Raw genomic sequence first — 19715 nt, forward strand, 5'->3', positions numbered from 1 at the left:
ATGGCTGATACTGGGTGGGCTGGTAAAGGGGGGCAGGGAGAGGGAGGGAGGGAGGGAGGGAGGGAGAGATGGCTGCTACTGGGTGGGTTGGTAAAGGAGACAGGGAGAGGGAGGGAGAGATGGCTGCTACTGGGTGGGTTGGTAAAGGGGGGCAGGGGAGCCTTTGGGTCAGACAATGGTAAGCATTCTTTCAGTTTACGAGTGAGTGTCCATCAGTGAGGGGGCCCTGGAGGGGGGCTCAGCTTTGTCAGCAACGAGTAACACTGTGCATTCTCATGGTAATCGCCCAGGCTCCGAGCTGTAAGTTGTCCAACAAATAAAAAGTGCATTATTCAAGTCTTGGTCCCCAAAGAGCGTATAATAAATTAACAGTGGAGTTTGGTTATTTTACGATGCTTTTTACCATATTCCTTGCTAATTCTCTCTAAATTGATAGTTAAATTACTTAATTTTCTTTCACTTTCTGTGTATCAAAAAGTTTGATTATAAATTCTACTAAAACCAATAGTTCAATTTGAGAGTCTGGTTTTGAAACTAGTTTTCTGCAGCCACATGCCTGCACATTGAACAACAAACAGTGTTTTCTCCTGTTTTCACCCAGCAGGCAGCTCTCTCTCTCTCTCTCTCTCTCTCTCTCTCTCTCTCTCTCTCTCTCTCTGTCTCTCTCTCTGTCTCTCTCTCTCTCTCTCTCTCGCTTTCTCTCATGTAGTGTGAGAGGAGAGAGTAGGGAAGAGCCTTTGATGATCACAGATCCACAAGTATTCCCCTAAATCACAGTGTTGAAATATGTTCTTAAAAATGTCTTTGTTGTTATTTATTTGCTGTTTCTTTTTGCTGTTCTGAAGAGAGCTGGGGGTGGCCTGGCCACTGAGGCTAATGCCCCTCTAGCTTCCGCTTCATTTCAGCCGAGTTTAATGCAAAAAGAGGGAGAGAGAGAGAGAGAGAGAGAGAGGAAGAGAGAGGGAGAGGGAGAGAGAGAGGGGAAGAGAGAGGGAGGGGAGAGAGAGAAAAAAATCTTTAGAGAACAAAGAGCAGCAATCTATGGAAAAACAAAAGGGCCTAGGCCGGTTCACTCAAGCAAAAAATAGCAGATAAAGGAGCCTCTCTTTGCAAGCAGGAGCAAAGGCGCTTGGTATGTGGGAATGGGAGACTAGCAGCTTTATTTGAAGCCACTCTCTTCATGAATCATTGGAGTGAGGTTGGGCCCAGAGTTAGGACACTTCGGGGATTCCTTTCTCTCTCTCTACCAACTAAAGTAAATGGCCTCGAAGTATCTAGATAAAAACATATATATATACTTTTTATATGATTGGTACAACATTATTTTATGACTTTTAATGTTCCGAGTTCTAGTTTTTGTGTTCACATTTTTTTAAAATAGTTTGATTATTGGATTTTTTGGAGGTGCGAGAATGTCAAATTAGAACATAAAATCGACCAATAGGGTTATATATTTGCCATGAGACATCTTTAGATTATTGTAAGAAATAAATGGTACAATTTTAACACAGGACAAAGTCAAAAAGATTTTGATGATCATCTACAGCACTTGACTACTCCAGAAAATGGAGACATTACGACCTATGCAGCCGAGGCCATTTCCCGTTGTCTGGTGTATTATGGGTAATGTGATATGATTTAGATGTCACAAGGGCCATCTTGTAAAGCAGGGGTGCTTCCTCTTGACAAGTACTCTCCTTGTATTAGTGGGAGCCACTGAGTTAGCGCACTGTACAAAGTTGACTTTGTGCAGCCAAAGCTGTCAACTGACACCAAAGCATTATCCCTCAGGCCACATAATTGCCTGCTCTTTGGGGCAAATTATAAATTTTGCATGGGAGGAGGACCCAAAGGCAGCAGCAGCGAAAGGCTTCAGGATTAGGCCTTTTGAAAGGCTCTGTGAACATCACACCACTAAACAGTGTGAGAGGCAGGCAGGCAATCAGCCCGGCCTCCCAGCAGAGAGAGCACACAGACAGACTCCCTGCTCAGCTCAGCCACCAGCCAGCCAGCCCTCTCACTGCTCTACTGCAGCCTTATCAAGATGTCTGCGAGACAGAGGTAATTGTTATGACTTGATGCACAAAGTTAAGAAATAGGAGCTAGCAGCCTGCCGCCGTGCCTTTCCCTCTGCATTGTGGCCCCGTGTAACAGGATAATAAACGCTACTTTATAAACGCAGCATCTGCAGCTCCTCGTCACCAAGGAGAGTACTGGAGAGGCAGGGCAAGACCAGAACCACCCAATGGCATACAGGAAGGCAGGGAAGTCTGGAGGTGTGGGAACAGTGGCATGGGGTGCAGCTGGAAGAGGAAAGGAAAAGGAAGATCCAGAAGGTTCTGCAGAAAGAGCACAGCTGAACTGCACTGGAGAGGACTGTATATAAAGACATGCTGTGACGCAGATTGCTATGTCCATGTTATCTCTCTACTGTCCCCTGCGACTCCCTCTGAGCCTGTATGCTTCTCTGTTCCTCTACAGGGGGATGCCTGACATCCAGTGGATGAACCTGGACCCTCTGAAGCTGATGGAGGAGCTCAGCCAGTTCACAAGTCTGGAGGGCTTCAGGGAAATGCTGGACAAAGCCCAGGTGGATCACGCTTACATGAACCGCCCCTGCCTGGACCCCAACGACCCCGAGTGCCCCCTCAGCGCCCCCAACAAGGACCTGAGAGAGGTAAGCTAGCGCCACAGTACCCCTATCCCCCTTCCACCTCTCCATCTCTGCCTCTCTATCTCCTTCCACCACCACTCTCCCTTTCTTTTAAAGAAGAGGGTATTTTAGTGAGCCCAATGTGCCTGGTTGTTAAATAAGCTAACTGTTGGCCCTGCCTGTCTGTCTGTCTCCCTCCACAGAGTCCTGACATTGCCGGGCGGCTCCAAGGCGGTTGCCACGGCTTCTCCAAAAAGTTCATGCACTGGCAGGAGGAGCTTATCCTGGGCGGCCGGGTCAAGGACACCCAGAATGCTTTGCAGAGGTAAGAGGGGGAGGGGTGTACACCAGGGCCAGGGGAGGATTGAGGGTGAGTGAAGTGAGTGGCGCGAGGACAGGGAGGGCCTAGCTAGCAGTGAGGAATCCCTCTGACTCCTAAAAACCTCACACAGCCGAGGAATGCCTCTGACTCCTAAGAACCTCACACAGCCGAGGCATGCCTCTGACTCCTAAGAACCTCACACAGCCGAAGAATGCCTCTGAGTCCTAAGGACCTCACACAGCCGAGGAATGCCTCTGACTCCTAAGAACCTCACACAGCCGAGGAATGCCTCTGACTCCTAAGAACCTCAACCATCCGAGGAATGCCTCTGACTCCTAAGAACCTCACACAGCCGAGGAATGCCTCTGACTCCTAAGAACCTCACACAGCCGAGGAATGCCTCTGACTCCTAAGAACCTCACACATCCGAGGAATGCCTCTGACTCCTAAGGACCTCACACAGCCGAGGAATGCCTCTGACTCCTAAGAACCTCACACAGCCGAGGAATGCCTCTGACTCCTAAGAACCTCAACCATCCGAGGAATGCCTCTGACTCCTAAGAACCTCACACAGCCGAGGAATGCCTCTGACTCCTAAGAACCTCACACAGCCGAGGAATGCCTCTGACTCCTAAGAACCTCACACATCCGAGGAATGCCTCTGACTCCTAAGAACCTCACACAGCCGAGGAATGCCTCGCATGAAGCAGGATCAGTTTCCTCCTCTGGCCCCTGCGTGGGAAAGATCAATCAAACATGATGGACAGCCACATAAACTAAAGACAGATTTGTTGTGGAGAGGAGTGGGGGGAAAAGGCAGCCTCTCCTTTAAGTCAGAGAATGAAAAAGGGGACGCCAAAGATAATTCCAAATACAAGGGTGTACCACCACACATTTCTAATGCTAAGGATATGTAAAACATCTTATGTATGTAAGACACATTTCCTGGGCTCTGTTATGTATTATGAATGATTTATTTTATTTCAATTGAATTTAAAACCACAGCACAAATATGAATGGATTGACAGTGTTGGGCCTCTGCACAGATCACGACCCTGGCAAATATGGAGGGAGGGATACAGTCATTTAAAGCCACAGAGTTTTTTCCATGATATGATTTACGATAATCTCATTCACATTTTTAACACCACAACTCTCACATCGGTGCCAAGTTGCCTTCAGGTCCATCTGTGCTCGCTGTGGAAAAAGGCATCAAGACACCTGCTTTCACCCGTTCAGTCAATAGAGCCTGTATCTGCATTCAGAAACACTAGCCAACAGCTGAATTCTCCACCCGTTTCTCCATGTACTCTGTATAGAACCACCTTTTGGTTGATATGCCACTAATCAGAGTATGTAATATCTATGACAGCCGAGACAGGAGTACCCTAACAAGAGGACTCATAATTTCTGTACTATTTGGGGGTTTTGAATGTGGAGAACATGACTCCTCTGTGTGGCCTGAGCTCACTTGGCTGCAGGCGTCTGACGGTGTCTCTCTCTCTCTCTGCCTCCTGCAGTGCGGAGGCCCTCCAGACCATGTTTCTCCTGATGAGCCCCAAGCAGCTCTATGAGCACTTTAAGGACGACTATGAGATCCATGACATCAACTGGAACGAGGACAAGGCCACCGCCATCCTGGAGTCCTGGCAAAGGAAGTTTGTAGAGGTATGTTTGGGTCAAAAGTGGCACACTCATTAGTGCACTACATCTGGTCAAAAGTATCAAACTATATAGGGAATAGGAAGCCATTTGGTATGAAGCCTATGTTTCTGGACCCTAGCGCCCCGCCTCTGCCACCTGCACCTTTCAACAACCTGTCTTGACCCGTTTGAGTAATATGCCGGCAAATAAGAAATCAGAGAACAAATCATAGAGCGTTCTTTAGGTTGGCCTCAGGTCGGCTTGTTTTTCCCTACTCCTTTAAATTTGAGTCATGCTGTTTACCCACCACATGCATAGAGGACTGGCTTTGGCCCAGGGACTGCAACCTCTGCCTGAATTCCATCAATCCTCAACTGCCTAGTAAACAGAGTCCTCCAAGGAGGCCACTGACAGACTACCAGTTATAGGAACAAGCTGTTTTTGTGATAGCTGACACCCAGCATGCTGACTGAAGGAGTGGGAGGGTCATGCCTCCACCAATGCCCGCTCGCAAGAGAGGAGAAGAGGGAGAGAGTGAACGGGAGATGAGGAGAGGGTCACTGTAAAAACAAAGTGCAGGGTGTTGGGTTCCCCTAAGGTTGTCGGCCATTCATGGTGCTGATGGAGTAGCTTGAGAGACCACGTGATCTCATTTGATCCCCTCGACCCTTGCTCTCTGGTATCTGTAGTCCTTATTTGTCAAGCTTCATAGGGGCTCACCTATATCTTGTTTGTGTGTTGTTGGCCCAAAATAGTAAGTTATGGGCATGCCCTGATCAAACTAGATCACTACTACTGGCTTAAAATATAAAATATATAAAAATATAAAATCTATTATTGACCCTCACCTCATTTAAAATAAAGTTATTTAACCCCCCCCCCCCCCCCCCCCCCACCAGGTGGCTCATGGCAGTATCCCCCAGAACTCCACTTCAGAGATCCACGCTTTCTCCACCACCACCCTCAACGACATCATGAAGTCCTTCTCTGATGTCAGTGTCATCCGGGTGGCTGGAGGCTACCTGCTCATGGTAAGAAGTAGTAACCGACTCTCTCTACTGTAGGTTCATCATTGATATCAGTGGTTCAGTACGGATGCATATTTGCCTGTGCTGAGTTCAAAGTTCAAATCCTCACCCTCTCTCTTCTCTACCGTCCTATTCCAGCTGGCCTACGCCTGTGTGACCATGCTCCGTTGGGACTGTGCCAAGTCCCAGGGGGCCGTGGGGCTGGCTGGTGTGCTGCTGGTGGCTCTGTCTGTGGCAGCTGGCCTGGGGCTGTGCTCTCTGCTGGGCCTGTCCTTTAACGCTGCCACCACACAGGTTCTCCCCTTCCTGGCTCTGGGGATCGGTGTGGATGACATGTTCCTTCTGGCCCACTCCTTCACTGAGACTGGCATCAACATCCCCTTTAAGGTAAGCTAGCTACCTCCACTCCCCAAGCCCCCTAGTTCAATCACCTGTAGATCCACTGTAACCTCATACTTAGTCTCTGTCCCAAAATCCTGGCTCTGGTCAACATTAGTGCAGTATAAAGGGAATAGGGTGCCATTTGTGACGCATTCTTAGTTATATTAGTTAGAATGACAACAGTTACTTATATTCATGTACTCTGGCTGGCCTGGCACTAACCGTTGGCTGTGTTTTGGTTTACCCCTGCAGGAGAGGACAGGGGACTGCCTGAGGAGGACTGGCACCAGTGTGGCGCTCACCTCCATCAACAACATGATCGCCTTCTTCATGGCAGCCCTGGTCCCCATCCCAGCACTGCGTGCCTTCTCTCTGCAGGTACTAGACTGTGCTATATGCCCCACTGTTTACACTGCCTAGCTCTGCCATGGAACCAGGAGTGCCAGGCATCCGCACTGAAGGAGACACACACATAAAATTGGGCCACATGCTTTTTTAGAAGTGACATTCATTAAGGGGGGGTGTCTTTGTTCTTTTCTCTTCCTCTTTTTATTGCTCACTGCACCCTTTATCTCACTCTATCTCACTCTCTCACTTTATCTCACTCTCTCACCCTTTATCTCACTCTCTCCCGCTCTCTCTCTCTTTCTCCCTCCCCCTTTCTTTCTCTCTCTCTCTTTCTCCCCTCTCTCCCTTCCTCCCTCTCTCTCTTTCTCCTGTTCTCTCGCTCTCGCTCTCTCTCTCTCTCTCTCTCTCTTTCTCCCATTCTCTCTATCTCTCACTCTCTCTCAGGTGGGGAGGGTGGAAATAATCAGAGGAGGGAGTGGATCAGTCAGCCTCTAGCTCTGTGATCTACCCGCCTCCCCCTGGGTGGTCTGTGGTGCAGTGAAACCATACCAACTATAATGTCAGCCCCAGGGTGATAGAGTAGAGAGGTAGGAGGGGTTCTGCACAGACACGCAGAGAGGGAAAGGGGGATACCTAATCAGTTGCACAACTGAATGCATTCAACCAAAACGTGTCTTCCCGCATTTAACCCAACCCTTCTGAATCAGAGAGGTGTGGGGGGCTGTCTCAATCGATGTCCAACTGCCTTGCTCAAGGGCAGAATGGCACTATTTTCCAACTTGCCGGCTCTGGGATTCGATTCAGCAACCTTTCGGTTTCTAGCCCAACACTCTTTAAAGCAGCAGCGGCCTCAGTTCCCTGGCTTGTTGACTATTTTCGCTGGTGATTTAGGGAGCGTTTTTTTACTTTGTTTGTTTTCTTTTACTTTCTGGGACTGATTCCGAGGCACTAAAACAGCAAGAGAGCTTGAATGTAGAGCCCTTTTTTGTGTAGCTCAAGAAGGCAGCTGTGGAGTTGGGTGGCAGCATTGGAGCAAAGTCATGAACAGGGTTGGCCCCTCTCCTAAACAGTATTCCCCCCCCCCCCCCCCCCCCCCCCCTCTCTCTTTCCCTAGGCGGCCATTATTGTGGTGTTCAACTTCGCCATGGTGCTCCTCATCTTCCCGGCCATTCTGAGTTTGGACCTGCACCGTCGGGAGGACAAGCGTCTGGACATTCTGTGTTGTTTCTACAGTCCCTGCTCCTCCCGGGTCATCCAGATCCAACCCCAGGAGTTCTCCGATGCCAACGACAACACCACCACCACCACCCACAGCCACGCGCCTTGCGCCCAGACTACAACGACCTACACAGGCTCCACCATCATTACCAGCACCCAGATCACCACCACCGTCCAGGCCTTCACCCAGTGTGACGCGGCAGGCCAGCACATAGTCACCATCCTGCCCCCCACCTCCCAGATCTCCACCAGCCCTCCCTCTGTGTTGGTGGCCTCCTCCCCTGTTCCCCCCTCCCCCACCGACTCCTACGGCTCCCAGCTCTTCACCCCCTCCAGCTCCACCCGGGACCTCCTGGCCCAGATGGACGAGTCCAAGGAGGCCAGGGAGTGTGTTCCACTCCCCTTCTTCCGCTGGAACCTGTCAAGCTTTGCCCGGGACAAGTACGCTCCTCTCCTCCTAAAGCCAGAGAGCAAGGTGGTGGTCGTGGTCCTCTTTGTGGCTCTGCTGGGGCTCAGCCTGTACGGAACCACCATGGTCCATGACGGACTCTACCTGACCGACATTGTGCCCCGCGACACCAAGGAGTACGACTTCATCAACGCCCAGTTCAAGTACTTCTCTTTCTACAACATGTACCTGGTGACCATGGACGGCTTTGACTACGCCCGCTCCCAGCGTCTCCTCATCCAGCTGCACAACTCTTTCACCTCGGTCAAGTATGTGGTGAAGGACAGCGACCAGCAGCTGCCCCGGATGTGGCTGCACTATTTCCAAGACTGGCTCAGAGGTAAATACAGTTTAATTAAAGGAGACCTTGTTTTTTTTTCCATTCCAGAAGCCCCATAGTGATTCTAATGTTAGCCAGTGTGTGTTTGAAATGGAACTCCGTCTGCGGTGGGTTCTTGCCCTTGAGGTAGAGAGTTTGGTGATGTCAGGGCCTTTGGAGTGACAGGCTGGGGTTTGATGTTTATCTTTAGTCTGACAAAGGTGGAGGATGGGAGGTGGATGGGAGGTGCATGGGAGGTAAGTTAAAGCCTGTGGTGGTGAAAGTTCACCACCATCCAGCAGGGCTGGAGGGCAGATGATATCGTAGGAAGGCCAAAGGTGACCTTTTTGGCCTCTTCCCTCCGGCTTAACGTTGTTGGAGGTCCAAGACTAGTCATGAGGAAGTATTACGGTACAGGATATTAAGCTATCGAGGGTTGGCCGTGGGTAACCAGATTTGCCGTTCCAAAACATGAGGAACTGAACTCTTCAATCGATGGAGAACTGGGGAGGCATAAAAGACTCCCTCTATGCTATTTCCTTTCTAGTCAGAATCTCCCTGTAATTAGAGAAAGGTTGTGTGGAACTGGTTTTTAGCTGCAGCGCCAGACTTTGTCATTTCGAAAACACGAAAGGCTTTGCTGGTTAGTTTATTCAGCCCATACACATGAGGAACAGAGCTGCTGTTTTTGGATGTGTGTGTGTGATTGTAGGAGGTTGATATTCAGAACACTCCGTAAAACGTCTTGTTTTAATTTGACGACTCATTCTAAACGTGCCAGTCTACCATCATGTTTTCACTACTCTAAAATATAACTCCTAGCATAGTACTCAAAACATATCGGCGTATGTTGTGGCCCCGTCAATAGTTATATGATATAATAACCATGAGAATGTAGTGGTAAAATTAGATCCGACAGAGATGGCTAAACCTGTGCTGTTCTGTGTTATTTTTCTCTCTCCTTTAGGACTGCAGGCTGCCTTCGATACAGACTGGGAGGCAGGCAGAATCACCTGGGATAACTACCATAATGGCACCGAGGATGGTGTTCTGGCCTACAAGCTGCTCATCCAGACCGGCTCCAAGAAGGACCCCTTCAACTACAACCAGGTGTGTACCATTACAGTGCCATGCCCCTACTGAGTTCAATAGAACTCGGTTTCCCAGCTTTGACCTCAATGGGACTTCCTGGTTAGGTTGAATCACCCCTCAATATGTTAGAAGGTATAGTCCTGCTACCGCGAATGCTAAACCCAGTCTCTCTCTGTCTGTCTATTCCAGCTGACTTCTCGTTGTCTGATGAATGAGGAGGGTCTGATTCACCCAGAGGTCTTCTATATCTACCTGACTGTGTGGGTGAGCAATGACCCTCTGGGCTATGCTGCCTCTCAGGGTAACTTCTACCCTCAGCCTCGCGAGTGGATCCACGACAAGTATGACACCACCGGAGAGAATCTGCGCAGTAAGTAGGCGTCTCTTTTTTAATCAAGTTGCTACCACGATCCAAGTTCATAATGGCCTAGGACATGTGTATCCTTCCTTCAATATAAAGGTATTGTTGATACTAACAACAGATTGTAAATCTGTGAGAACCTGAGTGTCTAACCTCTCCTCCATCTGTCACAGTCCCTGCCGCGGAGCCCCTGGAGTTTGCCCAGTTCCCTTTCTATCTGAACGGCCTGAGGCAGGCGTCCGACTTCATCGAGAGCATCGAGAGCGTGCGCGCCATCTGCGAGGAGTTCACCCGTAAAGGTGTTCTCAACTACCCCAATGGTTACCCATTCCTGTTCTGGGAGCAGTACATCGGCTTGCGACACTGGTTCCTCCTGGCTGTCAGCGTGGTGCTAGCCTGCACCTTCCTGGTCTGTGCCATCCTCCTGCTCAACCCCTGGACCGCTGGCATCATTGTAGGTCCCCTCAGCTCAGCATCCCTCCTCCTCTTTCTCCTCCTCTTCTTTCTCCTCCTCCTCCTCCTTCCAGGCCTCCCTCCCTCAGCACAGCTCAATAACCCTGCTACAGAGAGGGTGGAGGCCCCATCTCTGGGGAGGGCCCATGGCGGGTTGGCCTGGGGGGTGCTACTCACACCCCCCAGGCCTTTGTCATTCTAATCTGGCCCGGCCGGTCTTAGAAAAGGAAATGCAAAGCCTCTGCTGAAGACTTTACCTCCAGCTCTCTTTGTCAAAAATTGGGGACAGGACGGATCTGCCCAGTCGCGACCTTGGCCTGCTAAACCCATCCATCAGGCCTGGGGGGAGATGGCCTGTCAGCTCAGCGGCTGGGAAACATTTCACACAGCCTGGTCGTGAGGGGAGGGTCCTTGGGCCGCCCGCCCGGTCAGACCGCACTGAAGGGTGACTCTCGGGACCGACCGTTGGGGCTGTAGTGGCGCGGTTCAGTCAGTGTGGCACAGGTTTCAGTTGGAATTGAAATGTATTTAATTTCACTATTTAAGTAGTCAGTCCTACTGAAAGACAGACGGCACAATCTTCCAAACACGGAGGGGCTTTCAGACCTACATGTGCACAGTCACATTGTCCCTCTTTAAGCTGGAGCTTCTATAGTTTCACTGCCTATATGTGGCCGCGCAATAAAACAGGGTTTTATCATTTCCAATTTAACCGTGACCAAATTGGGACCCCTGCAAACATCAGAGGTTCACGAGGCTAAGGATTTTCAAAGTCCTCTCTCTCTCTCTATCTTATAAAAAAGTATGTTTTTCTAAAGAAGTACATTAGTGGTGAAATTGTGTCAGGAGGAATGACAAGCAGTAGAAGGGGAACGGTGAGAGTCTGACATTGTCACTCATCTCAGCAACCTCAGCCAGGGAGGGAGAGTGAGACTAGGGCCTAAGTGTAATTCAATGCCGTGCAGATGACAGTGAAAACCTTCCGGATGTAGGGTCAAAAATGATGTGGGGTGAAGACCTAACTCTTACCTAATTGTATTATGGAAATAGGCACTGAGAGTTGTGGGTGCAAGACATAACTTTCTCTCTCTTCATCTCTAACACGTTTAACTACACTTCAATGGTTGTGTTTCATTGTGACTCCAGAGTTTGAGGCAGTGTCTAACCAACCCGTGTTCCTCTCCTCAGGTCTTCATCCTGGCCATGATGACGGTGGAGCTGTTTGGTATCATGGGCCTGATCGGCATCAAGCTCAGTGCCATCCCAGTGGTCATCCTCATCGCCTCTGTGGGCATCGGCGTCGAGTTCACTGTCCATATCGCACTGGTAAAAAATCTTCCTGACTCTCTTGGGCAGGGTACAAAACAAAGTCAATGAAGATAAGAAGTGTTGTCAGGGATGGAATGATGATGTAGCCACTAGTTACTACTTTTTTCCCATGAGTCTGTTCTACTGGACAGCCTGACCCTAACCCTCTCTCTCTGTCCGATCTCCTGTCCCCAGGCCTTTCTGACGGCCATAGGCAATAGGAACAGGCGTTCTGCGGTGGCCCTGGAGCACATGTTTGCCCCTGTGATTGACGGGGCCATCTCTACTCTGTTAGGGGTCCTCATGCTGGCTGGCTCCGAGTTTGACTTCATTCTGAGGTGAGTGTGAGAGACTTCACTTCTGCCAGGGCAGATTCTCCCTTTCCCCCCAGTCCATATGTTGCCTTACAGAGGAAGTAGTGGTGTTGTGTTTATGTTGCTGAGGGGCAGGCCGAGGGGGCTGATGCATGGAGACAATTGTCTGTTTCCCCCTGGGTGAGGGAGCCAGTGTGGGTGGGGGGTCAGGGGTGCATGCAGGTGGGAATGTGGACCCCCACCTGGCCCTGTCTGTCAGGCCTTTGTGCTGCTGCCTGCCTGCCTCCCCCAGCGCCCTAATGGCCCCAACCTAATAGCACAACAAATGGAGAAAACATCAAGGGTGTGGAACAGCTGCTTGTAAACATGTAAATGTTTGACTACCCACTGGGTGGTGGTGACTCGCACACATGCATACACCACACATACGAGCACACATACACGCATGTAAACACACACATACTATTTTCATACGGAATCTGTGAACATGCCAATCATCCGGTTGAAAGCTTTTGTGCCCAAATAGGGCACCACAATAAAAAAAGGGTTTGAACTGGTCAGTTGTACCCCTACCAGAAGTCACCACCACAACCCTCACTCCCAACCAAGACCTCTGGCTTCTGTTGGATGGTCATTTTTTCTCTGACAAAATGCATCAGTGGAAAAAAGCGAATAGCAATGTTTTCAGCTGAATCTGGCCTCAGCTGAAACTAAACCACAGCCTTGAGAACAGCCTCAAACAGGCCCATGACATAAAAAATCACTAACTGAGAAAGCAGGGCAGCATATTGAAAATATTAATACGCTCAGGGTGGCTTTTTGGCAGAAACGCTCCAAGCTTTCTCTAAGTGTTTGAGTCAAGCAACATGGTGGTACTGGGAAGGTTTGTTTTACCACCAGAAATGGAGAGAAGGAAAAAGAGATGAGAGAAGGACAAGAACAACAGGGTGGGGAAGAAAGAGGAATGAGGAATAGAGAGTTGTGAGGAGGAGGGTGGCTGGTTCTAGGATAGTGGTGGAGCTTGGATGCTTGGTTGGAGAACTAAGTGTTGTGGTGGTGGTGGGCTAGCAGGCAGCACGAGGAGGGCATTCACACTAGGAGGTCCTGTTTAGATGTAGCAGAGGAGAGCAGAGCCGTCCCTCAAGCTGGGGAGTAGCATAAATACATTGCTGTAAACATCTCCTGGCGGTGGTATCGTGGATAAACAGCCCAGCGAGCTCAGCAGCCCCTCTCCAAAGGAGCCACCCTTTCCAACCCCTGACTCCGAATGGAAAAGATTACAGTTTATATAAACAACAGAATTCCCTAACACTAGGTCTTCTCTGGAGGTCTAGCCCAACCAGGCCCGTGGATAGTTTAGGTACTCTCTTTTTTTCTTTTTTTTTACCCCTTAAATAAATCAAGCTCCACTTTCGGAATGTTGACTTAGTAAAATAAACAAGTAACTTTTTTTCTTGCCTTTTCCCAGATGCAGGATAGTTATTATAGTGAGGGGTTGTATCTAACGAGTATCTAACGAGTTGAGTTGGACGGTAACTAGAGGTGAACCGAGATGGTGGTTTCTGTTTCATCTGGTTTTCTACTCTTCCTTAGGGTATGTGTGTTTTCATTTGAAACTACTTTCAGGGGCATAAGAAGTGACCAGTCACGTGTGTGTCTTTTTGAAGTCGGTCATGGTTGAGAAGACTGAACTGAAATGTTTGGTAGAAGTATTTGGTCATAACAAGTTAAGTTGAGGGATAGATTCTCAGAGTAAAACAGAGAGGCCTCCATTTGCCTTGTCAAAGAGACAGACGTAGGGATAGTAGAACAGTAAATGGGAGGGTGCACAAGGTGAAATAAAGGCAAGTGCTATACCAAACTTAAAGAATGACCTTCCCTTCTGAGGTGTGACACGAACGAAGCCGGTGGAGTCGGGGCGGGGATGAACGAAAGTTCCAGAATGCTATTATCCTTGTCCTTGTTTTTCATAATCCACTCTCTTTTTCTTACCTCTTTAAGTCTGGACCGCAGTTAAAAGAGCTGAGCTCTCTGTTTTCTGTTAGTGTTTAAGTGGAGTGCTCTCTAATTTTCTCATGCGCTCTTTCTTGTGGCAACCTCAGCCCTCCCTCAGAGCACAGAGAGGCTCACAGAAACCCAGGCAACCTCACAGCTCTGTGGCCCATTATAGAGTACCATTCACCACGCAACCATTTAGGGCAGAGCTAGGAACCACAACAGCTCCATACAATTCCAAGAGAGACAAAGACGAGGCTCTCAACAGCATTGGGAGCATCAAAGGCTGTTTTAGTTGGAGCATGTTGAGAATCTGATTTACCCCCTGCCCTTAACACACAAACACCATTTTTTTCCAGAGCAGCTTCCCATCCACTCTGGTTCTCTTCAGATACCAGACTGAGTATATGGTTTCCTCTCTGTTCTCATTACAAAGAGACACAGACTTTATGTACACTACCTGCATCTCTACTATCATGTGTGGCCCACTCCACACACTAATCAGCAGTGACGTTGAATACAAAACAGGATAGGAGGAATAGCAGCTCTGGGACACATCCAAACAGCAGGCCTTGTCTATCTCTCTCATGTAGTGTCTGTGAGGTGTAATGTGATTTGGCTGACGTAGGCAGGCGGCTCGGCAGGCAGGAAGAGCAGGCAGGCTCCACTGGCCAGCCCAGTATAAACATAGAGGTGCCTTGCCCTCGCCACACTGAAATTGGAGCTCAATGACTTTGGATATTAAGTTGTTAAAGGGAAAATTACATTAGCAGCAGCGGCAGCAGCAGCTCGGAGGCCAGGAGGGGCACGTTTCTTCTCCCCAGCCTGCAGTCAGACAGGGGATGGGAGGGGAGGGAGGGCCCTGGCATTTCTGACGCGTAGGATCTGCTGGCTAATGTAAACACATACTTTCAGGAAGTGGCAGTGCTGTAGATAGATGAGGGCTCCCAGAGGGAGAAGATGGAGCCTAGGAATTTTCTTCCAACTTGTCAAGTTGCCAGTAGTAAAGAGGGACGGACAGAAGGAGAGAGGAAATCGAGGGGAAGGGGGGGGAAAGGGAATGAAAAATAATGAGGAAAGTAGAGGCAAACATAGGGCTTGAGGGAGGTGGTCTGATTCTATCTACCCCCAGCTCTGCAATGTCCTCCCTTCCAGTGTGTCCTCATGTCACCTGTTTACTAATGTGCCTGAGTGCTGGTGGCGCTGAGAAGGAGCCTTGGTGACTGAATGTTCTTTCTGTGTTGGTTGTGTTCCAGGTACTTCTTTGCGGTGCTGGCTATTCTGACCGTGCTGGGGATCCTGAATGGACTGGTGCTGCTGCCCGTGCTGCTCTCCCTCATGGGCCCACCCCCGGAGGTCACTCCGGCCGACAACGGCAGCCGCCTGCCCACCCCATCGCCGGAGCCCCTCCCCCCTCCCATGACCCACCACGGCTACTACGGAGGACACGGTCCACAGGGCCCACGACAACAGGCCTTCTCAGAGTCGTCGGACTCTGAGTACTACTCGGAAACGACTACCACATCAGGAATTGGGGAGGAGTATAAGTACTGTGACCGCAGTCCTTACATCGCCTCTCCTACCTCTCATATACTACTGGAGGACAGCAAGAACCCCAGCTTCCCCAAACTCACGGTACGATAGTGCCACTGTATAGTTGCTACTTCATACATGATACTGCCCAAAAACAGTGTTATATGTGAATTGCATTGTTATTAACAATGCAAATCATGATTGTAACCTATCATGCATATATTGTTCTGCTCTTCCAGGTGGTGAAACCGTTCAAAGAGGGCCCGACCGTAACCGCTCAGAAAGATCTCTTAAATGAGTCTTCTCTGAATGCGGTGACTTCGGTCAGCTCTCAACTCACGCAGTGGGATAACAAACATGATTACAAATCTGACCAGGGACCCAGGAGGCAACATTTACCCAGTGACAGGACCCAGGGTCCTGAGAGGACTAATCACTGTGGTCCCAGGTCTCAGACCAACAGAGGGCCTCATCAGAACAGGACTAAGATGCCGGCCTATAATGGCGGTACCGTGCCCAGTAGTGCTGTTACTACTATGGTTACGGCCACAGCCTCCGTGACTGTGGCTGTGCACCCCAGCTTGCCGGGGGCCTACCATGGGTACATGCACGAGGGCTACGTGGACAGTGAATCAGACTGTTTTGAGGATACTAAGAGGACTTCACAATCTTGTGGGAAAGCTACCCAATCTTCCAAGCGTGAATCCTTGGAGGTTGAAGACCTGGAATCTGTGCAGAACCAGCATCAGGTGAACCAGGCACAAGGTGAGTCTCACGCTGAAGCTAAAACATCATTTTACATACTTGGACCTTTCATTTTATGGTAGATCAACATTAGGCTATATGAGCACATTTTTACATTAACATTCTGTTCATAAGCTGTCTGTGTATGTCTCTGTGTGTGCAGTTATGACTGATGTTCAACAATGGTTCTCACTGTCCTCTTTCTTCCTTCTTGTGTTCCAGTTGGCCCACGGATCCAGGCAGCCAAAGATTACTAGACACCCTGCCCCCTATGTCTGGAATCCATCTCTGGCTGGCTGCCTCTCACTTGGGAGCTCCCGATACCCAGCCCTTTCACTTTCAACTGTACATAGACCTCACACAGACGAGGATTTATTTTTAAAGATATTAAAAAAGGTCGTTTTAAGAATATATAAATTTATGAATATATATTTTAATACTAAATAGAGGGAAACAACTATTTAAAAGAGTACTGTATAACTTGGATATTCTCTTGTGTAAAACTCGGATGTATAACATGATTTGGGGGGGTTTTCCTCCCTTTGTATAGATAAAGAAGATGTGCTATATGTAAAAAAAAGTTCCGAAAGGTGAGACGTTAAGATATTAGGTTATTGTGTTTGTTTTTTTGCTGCTACACTTCAAAAAATTGAAATGATTTGCAGTACCCCCCTCCCCCGATCTAAGTTGAGAAATAATTTATAGATGTTCTTACGCTGAGGGTGGAGGGCGTCTTATTGATTAAGCTCTGCAACACATGATGATCTATTCTGATTCTCCATCGTTGGTTATGATTGCACTGTACAAATACAAACAAGCTCAGTAAATCCTTTTTTCCTTCTAACAATAACCATTGTGCCTTCACAACACCTTCCCTCTTGAAATGCAGAAGCGCAGTATATATATTCAAAGTGAGACATAAATATGATATATGTGGTGTTTGTTTGAGAGCATCATTTCACCGTTTTTATTTTGCGTTTAGAATCCCCAGATATGGACTTCATTTACTAATGTGACGTGATGTACAGACTTAGCAAAACAAGAGAATCTCCCACTTTTGGCTTCTACCATAATACATGGGCTGTTCATCCAGAATAATGCCTGTGTTCAGACAGCACATTAATATATTACCATGTATTTGTCCATTTCAATTAACCTGTAGCTCTGTAAGTCTGTGTGCAGTCAGCAACTTGGACTTCTGTCACTTTGGGTTGACGTTTCTTGAGCGTCATTCATTGTGTCCCAGCTCACTGGCATGTTGCATTATGTTCATTGTCAAGTTGATATTTTGCAGTCGACATGTTTTATTACTTGAAGGAGCTGTTAAGGGTTTTATTTCTTTCCTGAGTTTATCTAAGCTGTACATTGGGTAAGGTCAACTTTGTCACCCCTCTTGTCCTCCAAATTAACTGGGGTCTAGGGGGTAATGTTTGACAAATGCTGGTTGTTTCCCCAATCTTATTCTGAAAGGGAATTTAAATCAAATGCAAAGGGAAAAAATATATATTTTACATTTTTTTGGGCTGCTTTAGGGTTGTGGTAGACATTATTTCAACCTTGTGCAATTGTTGACTAGGTAGTGCATTTTGAACAGGACAAGTACTCCAAGACCCACTTCCTGTGTCATGGAGGAAGTCTGTGCAGTCACATGCTCTTCCCCTGTCTCTCTCTCTCTCTCTCTCTCTCGTTTGTGTAGGCCTCATGCAAGACAGCATTTCAGTGATTTTGTTGTTATTTCATTTTTACCTTTGTATTATGATCAAAGTTGGTCGTTCATTTGGTCACATCACTGCCAATTTAAATGCAGGGAAATGTAATAGATTTAAGTGTCAGCTTGGGTTTCTTTTGTACATAGAGTTATGAAAGAAAAATAAAGTAGCTACTGTGCATTCTGGAAGTAAACAAAAACAATTATATGTTTCAAGTACAACCCACATTCATTCACTGCTTCAATACAGAAATACATGAGGGTGTAAGTTATAGGAGTGCTAGGGTAGGGGTTGGGGGTTCTGCATAGAATTGTAGTTTTATTTCAAATGTATGACATGCCATATAAATTATTTATATACAAATTTTATTTTTGTAGTTTGTACAGATGTTAGTCACTAGACTGAAGTTCTATTTTTAAAGAGTAAATATATATTATATATAATTATATCTATTGTTGCAGAGTTGTTTTTGTTTGTTTGCTTTTATTTTGGGGAGGGGGGGGGGGTTGTCCACAATGAGTAGAGGGGGTTTCAGACAGACCCTATGTTTTGTTTTTGTTTTTTGGAGAGAAGGGTTCACTTGAAAATGAAGGAGAGGTGTGGCAGACCCTGTCCACCATATTTAGTTTCCTCGCCTTTCCTTCTTCATGTAATGAATTGAAGTGTTATTACTCTTTTTGTCGATGTCTAAAACACTGTGACTTTCCCAAAACTATGCTCAAGAAAACCCTTGTGTGACCATTATTTTCCCTCACCTTCTATAGGAATTGAACTAACAAAATAAATTCAAATGAAAAAAATAAAATAATCCTATCTGTTTCCATGAGTCTTTTCTAAATGAACTCTGTGTTTTTTTCTGTTATCATCTATTAACACAGTCAACAGCTTTATCACCTCCCTATGTCATCTTACAACTTGTTGGTGACAGATCTGTCTGCTGGGTAAATACACAGTCCCGTTAGATAGCCCTGCTGACCTCCACAAGTTCTCCAGGGCACATTGTTGAGAAGCTCATCAAAGAACAAATATTTAAGATTGTGTCTCCAAAAGTCATTCCATCAACCTTATTGTGACACAAGTAGTGGACACAATCCTGACCTGCTGTCTTATCTTAAGTCAATCGTTTTCTTTCTGGCACTTCAGTCTCCTTTTCACCTTTTCATTCGCGATGACATCATAAATTCCCATAGGACCAACTCCTTCAATGCCCTACTCCTTGAAGTTTGCAGTTCTCAAAAAAAACATTATTTCCCTCAAAATAGATTTTCTTTACCCTTTAGTGTGTACTTTACTGTATTTATACCTGGGATATCATTTTTTAAGAGGAAAAGTTCAAAAATCACTGGATGACGTTTTTAACCTCAAGCCAAGTTATTTTACATACAAATGATGATTTTGTCATGGAGGAAGGGCTCTGTTAAATCTGGATCACTGAAGCATTTAATTGCGTGATAGAAATGTAAAGGTAAATTCCAATTGAGCCTATGCAGCGTTTCAATTGAGTTATGCAGTGTTTCAATTGAGCCTATGCAGCGTTCCAATTGGGTCTATGCAGTGGTCCAATTGAGCCTATGCAGCGTTCCAATTGGGTCTATGCAGTGGTCCAATTGAGCCTATGCAGTATTCCAATTGGGTCTATGCAGTGGTCCAATTGAGCCTATGCAGCATTCCAATTGAGTCTATGCAGCGTTTCAATTGAGCCTATTCAGGGTCCAATTGAGCCTATGCAGCATTCCAATTGAGCCTATGCAGCGTTCCAATTGAGCCTATGCAGCGTTCCAATTGAGTCTATGCAGCGTTCCAATTGAGCCTATGCAGCGTTCCAATTGAGTCTATGCAGCGGTC

The 19715-nt window shown here is 47.5% G+C and overlaps 1 protein-coding gene across 1 annotated transcript in view; it reads left to right on the forward strand.

Annotated features, from left to right (window-relative positions):
• LOC139377029 (protein patched homolog 1-like) overlaps window positions 1-17831 on the forward strand; it is a 30758-nt gene extending 12927 nt beyond the window's left edge. The window contains exons 7-21 of the mRNA XM_071120096.1: window positions 2482-2677; window positions 2857-2978; window positions 4496-4643; window positions 5519-5650; window positions 5786-6034; window positions 6281-6406; window positions 7491-8382; window positions 9329-9471; window positions 9643-9823; window positions 9988-10268; window positions 11456-11593; window positions 11771-11913; window positions 15141-15519; window positions 15657-16182; window positions 16384-17831. Coding sequence (XP_070976197.1) covers window positions 2482-2677; window positions 2857-2978; window positions 4496-4643; window positions 5519-5650; window positions 5786-6034; window positions 6281-6406; window positions 7491-8382; window positions 9329-9471; window positions 9643-9823; window positions 9988-10268; window positions 11456-11593; window positions 11771-11913; window positions 15141-15519; window positions 15657-16182; window positions 16384-16418 — 3691 coding nt within the window. The 3' untranslated portion in view covers window positions 16419-17831. The remainder of the gene's footprint in view (window positions 1-2481; window positions 2678-2856; window positions 2979-4495; window positions 4644-5518; window positions 5651-5785; window positions 6035-6280; window positions 6407-7490; window positions 8383-9328; window positions 9472-9642; window positions 9824-9987; window positions 10269-11455; window positions 11594-11770; window positions 11914-15140; window positions 15520-15656; window positions 16183-16383) is intronic.
• Window positions 17832-19715: the final 1884 nt, after the last annotated feature.

Source organism: Oncorhynchus clarkii, chromosome 20 (genome assembly GCF_045791955.1).
Source record: "Oncorhynchus clarkii lewisi isolate Uvic-CL-2024 chromosome 20, UVic_Ocla_1.0, whole genome shotgun sequence".
In the NCBI taxonomy this organism is placed as follows: Eukaryota; Metazoa; Chordata; class Actinopteri; order Salmoniformes; family Salmonidae; genus Oncorhynchus; species Oncorhynchus clarkii.